This window comes from Triticum aestivum, chromosome 5B (genome assembly GCF_018294505.1).
Source record: "Triticum aestivum cultivar Chinese Spring chromosome 5B, IWGSC CS RefSeq v2.1, whole genome shotgun sequence".
In the NCBI taxonomy this organism is placed as follows: Eukaryota; Viridiplantae; Streptophyta; class Magnoliopsida; order Poales; family Poaceae; genus Triticum; species Triticum aestivum.
Window position 1 is genome coordinate 599878971 of NC_057807.1, and position 6697 is coordinate 599885667.

Here is a 6697-nt window from a genome sequence, read left to right on the forward strand (position 1 = left end):
CTTGTGTGATTGTCGGCGGTGTACTTCGGGCGTCCGCGCACCTCCTCCAGCAGGGAGGCCCGGACGTGCACAATCTCACCGTGGAATTGGTCGGGGTGGTCGGCGTCGGGCAACGGGGGGACTGGGACGCCTCTGATGCTGAGCCTCCACCGCCCCGGCGCGCGCATGTCAGGCGGCGTCGGGTAGTTGGCCTCGTGAAGGAGGTATGCCTCCAATTCGTGCAGGGTGCGGCCGCCGAAGCCGTTGGCCGCCTTACCGTCGCCAGGGAAAGGTTCACCAATCGGAGGCTGGTGGCGGGGGAGAGAAAGAGAGAGAGACGAGATGGGGCGCCGGAGACGGGAGAAAGAGGGACTGCGTCCATCGGCAAGGAGGGATGGCTTTTATAGCCGTCCGGGAGGGGGGGGCAGACGTGTGTGTACGCGTGGCGGGGGGACGGCGAGTCGCCGTGCCATCACTGCGTCGCCCGTGGGGAATCAGCGGAAGGCTGACCGGCGGTAGCCTTGGCATTGATTCCCTGCGGTAAAACGAGGCGACGAGGACGACGATGCGTCGTGTGTCGCTGACTCGGCGGTCCCACCGGGCTTTCGCGCCAAAAACGCTTTCCCTGGCGCCCCCGAGCGACCCTAGCACCCCGGGTTCGGCCTGGGCCCGCCGACGCCGATTTCGGACCGAACCGGCGGAGCTTCTAGTGGCGTGACCGGACCAACGCCGACGCTAAAAAAGGACCTTGGGATCTTGAGGGGCCTGTTAGGGACGAGATGCTTTAAACGGTGGAAGCACGGGGCGAGGCAATGAGGCGTTGCGCAGGTAGTGCCAGCTGGCCTTTGGGTTCGCGAGCAGGCGGTAAGGTAAAACAACAGCTTCGGCTTCACCATTGGATGGATATCCAACGGTTCAAAAGAATCGACTCAAACTGATTTTTTTCAATCACCTGTATACCTTGGGGGAGTGGTTGGTGGAGTAGACTTTTGCTACAGTACTCTTCTCGTCAGCCATGGCACGGAAGCAGCCCCTCCTCCATGGCGCGGTGGTCGATGCCGTCGACCTCCTCGCACCGGCGCAGCCCGAATAGTCCACCGCCTTCTTCCATCTGCCCCGCCTGCTCTCCCAAGCCCCATAGCTTGGTTGTGGGCCGGTAGCCATGGAGGCTGCCGCGGCGAGCGCGTTGACCAAGGAGGTGGTGCTGAAGCTGGTCGCGCTGCTGAGCGAGAAGCACAAGCTGTCCAAGCCGCTCAAGGATGACCTCCGCTTCATCCGCACCGAGCTCGACATGATCTCCAGCGCCAGGGACAGCCACCACATGATGGCGGGGGACCCGAGTTCCTCCTCGCGGCGGCCGCAGGCCGTCGTGTCCATGGAGGAGATGCGCGACCTCGCGCACGACATCGAGGATTGCATCGACCGGTTCCTGCCCTGCGTCGCATGCGAGGGGGAGGCGGCGGCGTCCTCGGTCCTCCGCCGCGTGAAGACGGCGGTCACCAGCACCAGATCCCGGTTCGCGGCGGAGATCCGGAAGCTCAGGGGCAGGCTCAGGGACGCCCACGAGCGGAGGGCCAACTACGACGTCCAGGCCGGCGGCGGGCCGTCCTTCTCGGCCGCTGCCACCGGAGCAGGTTCTCCTCCCGCAGCCGCCGATGGCGACCTCGTGGGCATCGACAAGCCGAGGCAGGAGCTCGTGGAGCTCTTGCTGGAGAGCGAGCCGGGGAGGTCGGGCGTGATCTCCATCGTGGGATTCGGCGGCTCCGGGAAGACCACGCTCGCGAGGGCGGTGTTCGACTGCCCCGCCGTCGTCCGGAGGTTCCCCTGCCGCGCCTGGGCCGCCGCGCCGGAGCACAGGGACGCCGAGGGGCTCCTCGCGGCCATACTCCGGCAGTTCCACACGGCCCAAAACTCCATCCATGGCTTCCTGCGGACTACAGAGTGAGGATCTTCTGCGTTTCTGCACTAGTTTATGTATGTTTTATCTGCATATATAGCAAATTTATCAACAGATAGTGTTTAATAACTTAATTTTTTTTGTCAATTTGTTGTTTGCCAGGTGTTTAATCGTAATCGATGACATTAACAAGCAACACTGGGACGCCATCAAATCTATCTTCCACAGGGAAACAAAAAGCAGAATCATTGTGACAACATCTCTTCAGTCAGTAGCTAATGCTTGCAGCTCAGGTGGTGGTTATGTTTACAAGATGAGCATTCTTGACGCGGAACTCTCCAAGGTTTTGCTAATGAAGAAGGTCTTCTTCCAAGGATGTTCACCTGAACTGGAGCGGGGCTCGACAGCGATCGTTGAGAAGTGCGATGGCCTTCCACTCGCTCTTGTTAGTGTGGCCAAGTTTTTGCTAGGCGAGAACGAGCTCACGGGGAATCACTGCACGCAAGTTTGCCGCAACCTCGGGCTTCATATGGAGAAAGATGCAGACTTCACAAAGCTACAACAGGTTCTTGTAAATAACTACATAAGCCTGTCTGGCTATCCTCTCAGGACCTCCTTGCTGTACACAAGTGTGTTCCCAAATGGTCGTACAATCAGCAGGAATACTTTGATCAGGCGATGGTTGGCAGAAGGGTACGTGCAATGTCAGTACAAACGCAGTGACCATGAGGTAGCAGATGAGAACTTCCGGGAACTCATTGACCGGAATATCATCCGACCGATCGATGCTAGCAACAACACGAAAGTGAAGACATGCAAAACTCATGGTATCATGCACGAGTTCATGCTGCACAAGTCCATGTCTGATAACTTCATCACTTCTCTGCGTGATCAAAATCGAAGTAAGTTCCGTCACCTGTTCATCCAGAACCCTGCAAGTGGCAGCACCTTGGGCCTGAACCACCAACATACAAGTACAGCAAGCGACAACGTATCTGGTAGTGAAAAATTTCGTGCCCGATCTCTAACAATCTTTGGAAATGTGGAAGAATCGGCTTCTGAGTTTTGTAGGTGCGAGCTTCTGCGAGTGCTGGATCTGCAAGAATGCAATGATTTGGAGGACGATCATCTCAAGGACATACATAAGTTGTGGCATCTAAAATATCTGAGCCTTGGGGGAACTATCAACAACCTTCCAAGGAATATTGAAAAGTTACACTGCTTAGAGACACTGGACCTTAGGAAGACCAAGATAGATATATTGCCATATGAAGTCATTGGGTTGCCTCACCTAGCTCACCTGCTTGGAAAGTTTAAGCTTGGGAAAAAGGACCTGAAAATGAGTGAACTGAAGAAGCTCTTGCCCAAAACATGTAAGTTGAAGACTCTTGCAGGATTTGTTGCAGACGAAAACGCTGGGTTTCTACAACTAATGGCTCATATGAATGAATTAAAGAAGGTTAAGATATGGTGTGAGTCCACTGGTGCAGACAGCAAGAGCTTACCTCACATTTCAAAGGCAGTTCAGAAGTTTGCTCAGGATGGTATGGACACTACAGGCGTTCGATCTCTGTCACTTGACTTCGGAAATTCCACGGGGGACTTCCTGGGTTCTATGCAAGAATATTGTTATCTCAGCTCGCTGAAACTGCGGGGCAGGCTGAGCGTGCTGCCTCATTTTGTTACATCCTTGTGTGGCCTCACGGAGTTGTGCCTTTCATCAACTAATCTGGTGGGGAATGCTCTATCAAACCTGTGTAAGCTTCGCTACCTGCTTTACCTCAAACTGGTTGAGGCTGACCTTAGGAGCTTTGTCATTAAAAATGGAGATTTCCCAAGTCTGCGACGCTTATGCCTTGTCGTGCAATCACCCGTCCTCCCGACAATTGGAAAAGGAGCTCTGCCGTATCTTGTGTCACTTCAGCTGCTTTGTAAAGATCTTGCTGATCTTTCAGGCATCAAGATTGAATACCATGATTGCCTGGAGGAAGTCGCTCTTGATTCGATGGTCAGTACGAAAGCAGTAGAAACGTGGGAAACTGCAGCAAAGAAGCATCCAAAGAGACCAAAGGTTCTGTTTCTCAAACGGATTGATCCAAGCGAAGCCCAGTCTTCTGTGAAATATGTGGCGGCAGATGGACCGATGCCTAAGAAGGGTCCCTCCATTGAGTTCAGTCAAGTTCAGTTAACGCAGAATATGTTGCAGAATGAATGCATAATCCGTTCAGTCCAATCAAGTTCAGTGAACAAGCCTAATTCAGCTTTGAAGAAAATAATAGTTTCAGAACCCCATCAGGCTGCATCGGAGCTATCCAGTGCTGGGAATGGTGCGATGCCTCCTTCTGCAAGGTGAGGAACCTATCAGTTATGTTACTTATGTGTACGTTTCTTGAGCTTCTTTTTGTTCAGTTACACTCCATTTCAACTGAGATGGGCTATACATTCATAACTTTCAGTTATGCAGCAGCATCTGTACAACACAATTTCTTTATATTTTCTTAAATAAAGAGTTGTATTCAAGGGTCAACTTTGACAGATAGATCACATTTGTCTGCAATGGCAATAGCTGTACAAGATAAACAGTGGAGATCAACTTTCTCTTGATTTTGTGGAATTTTTTCTTCTCAAGCATTACTGTTGGGATTAAACCAAAATGATTTAAATTAATCTCATGACTAGTTTACATATACTAGAGGGGTTCCATCTTTGCTGTTCCATGATATACTAGAATCGAGTTCCCATCCAACTTTGTGCTGCTTGTTCAGCCAGTTAACACTGTCTGAAATGGAAATGCACATTTTTGCTTAGTGTTGTTTGTCCATTTCACATTTAATTTTTTTTATGATGATTGATTCTAGTTATGATAGAGAAGTATTTCAGGAAACATGTTTACAAACTACATTTGGTATTTGGCTTATTAATTCTGACTGTTTTTATGAAATAACTAGGGAACGTAGTCCCATGCGGTTCCTGAGGCAGAGTATACCATAAAGTTGTTACCATTTTGAAATTCTAACACAGACATCTACCTCCCATCAGGTGAATCTGTACTATAAGAACTGGAACCCACTGAAACAAACGGTGTACACATTTGTCCTTCTTCTGACTAATATACAAATTACTAGACCCTCAAAGATCAATCTGGAAATTTCTAGCAGCAACCAACTCAGCATTCATGCAGGCTAGGCTGAAAAGCAGCCCGAACCTGCGATCATGTATGTAATTTAAGAATCCCGGGTGAAATCAACAATTTATTTGGAACTGTTTCTTCACTAGAATTAATGAAGCAGAGTCAGGGGTGGTAATACGGCTAGGAAATGGGAACAACGTCAAATATTGCGTTCATATTTCTGCACATTGCTGCTGGTACTTTTTAGAGTTGATAGCATTAACTATATCCATTTTGATTGTGCAGCATATGTAACAGTTAGAGCAGCGCTGTTGGAGTTGATAAAATGAGCCACCGGTTTCAACCTCATCGGGCCTGGTCCTTGGGTCGGGTTCTTGTAGTCCGCAGGCTGTGCTAGCTTTGTGCCTGTACAGAAACTCCTCTTTCCATGTATGCATGGACACAGCCAGCGTTTGCCTGTTGCCGTGTCGGTCGGGGAGAAGTTGTTGCCTCAAGTTACCATGCAGGCTGCAAGGTAAGTCTGCCTCCATACCGAGCAATGCCCATCGCTGGAATGCAGTTCACCGTGTTATCCGATTCACGTTTCACAACTATAGGTTTGTGGCATGTTGTATCATGTCCAGTTGCACAACTAAGAGCCACTCAGCAGCGTGTACAGATGCAGTCATGCAGATATGTACTCCCTCCGTTCCTAATTACCTAGTCATTTTAGAGATTTTAATGTCAAATATCCAATTCTGAGCCCGGGCTCATCTGCACCCGGTCAAGAAATAATTCATAAAAAAATAAAATAAAAATCCAAATTTTTTGTGCATGGTAGATAATTTGGTGCGTAAGGTGCGCTCCAAATTTTAGAGCATTTGGACATTTGAGTAGCTCAGCAAAAAAGACAAATTGGGTCAGTGCAGTATACGAACAGTACACTATTTAGTGCAGTATACGAACAATACACTATTTAACAGACCCCAAATTTGTCTTTTTTGCCGAGAGCTATTCAAATGTCCAAATGATTAGAAATTTGGATCGGAGGTCACGCACCTAATTATCTACCATACCAATTTGTTTTGGATTTTTTTGAATTTTTCTAGTATTTGTTTTGATTTTTTTTATTCAGCACAGGTGCAGATGCTCCTGATAGCCAAAACGCCTTTTAATGTGGACTACATACGGAGTAACATGAGTGAACTATATTTGCCTACGTAATTACATGGTTGCCACTAAGATGGTTGTTTCCCTCGTCTCTTTGGTGGGAAGTCTAAATACCATCTGCATGTTCGTATTTGAGAGGATTAGTTTTGTATTAGCAGAGCCTCTGCACCTGCGCTGAAGTTTTGTATTAGCAGAGGTACAGAGGCGCCAAGTTTTTTTTAACCTTTTGTCATCACATCGTGTAAAGTATATATATATCAGACGATCCCCGCAAAAATTAATCCATTTTGCTGGACGGGCCGCCGTAGTTGGGGCATCCGGTGCATCCGTGGTGTCGTGGGGTTGCCCTGCCATCCCGGGCCGTCTGGCCGGGCACGCCGTTACCTTCAGCCGCTTGCCAGCCCGGGGCCGGGCGCGCCGGTACCTTTAGCCACTTGTCGCCGCCTCCAGTTCTGCCGCGGTCATGCGCCTCGGGCCACCGGTGCTGCTGGCTCCAAGCCCCACTTGCGCAGATGCAATGGATTCTTGTCGGAGCGACTCTG

General features: G+C 49.9%; 1 protein-coding gene across 2 annotated transcripts; it reads left to right on the forward strand.

Moving 5' to 3' along the window:
* The first annotated feature begins 951 nt into the window (after positions 1 to 951).
* LOC123113540 (disease resistance protein RGA4) lies at positions 952 to 6436 on the forward strand. Of its 2 annotated transcripts, none has more exons than XM_044534812.1 (3): positions 952 to 1920; positions 2039 to 4225; positions 5292 to 6436. In XM_044534812.1, exons 1-3 carry the CDS (start codon positions 1142 to 1144, stop codon positions 5305 to 5307), a joined length of 2982 nt encoding a protein of 993 aa, XP_044390747.1. In that variant the 5' UTR covers positions 952 to 1141; the 3' UTR covers positions 5308 to 6436. The 2 variants fall into 2 exon arrangements, with proteins under 2 accessions (XP_044390747.1, XP_044390748.1); XM_044534813.1 differs by lacking the exon at positions 5292 to 6436 and adding an exon at positions 4916 to 5078.
* Positions 6437 to 6697: the final 261 nt, after the last annotated feature.

Excerpts from the sequence above, each read along its gene's own strand:
- LOC123113540 (XM_044534812.1), top strand. The coding sequence starts at position 1,142 with ATGGAGGCTGCCGCGGCGAGCGCGTTGACCAAGGAGGTGGTGCTGAAG. Across the intron at positions 1,921-2,038 it reads GGCTTCCTGCGGACTACAGA|GTGTTTAATCGTAATCGATG; the intron begins GTGAGGATCTTC and ends GTTGTTTGCCAG.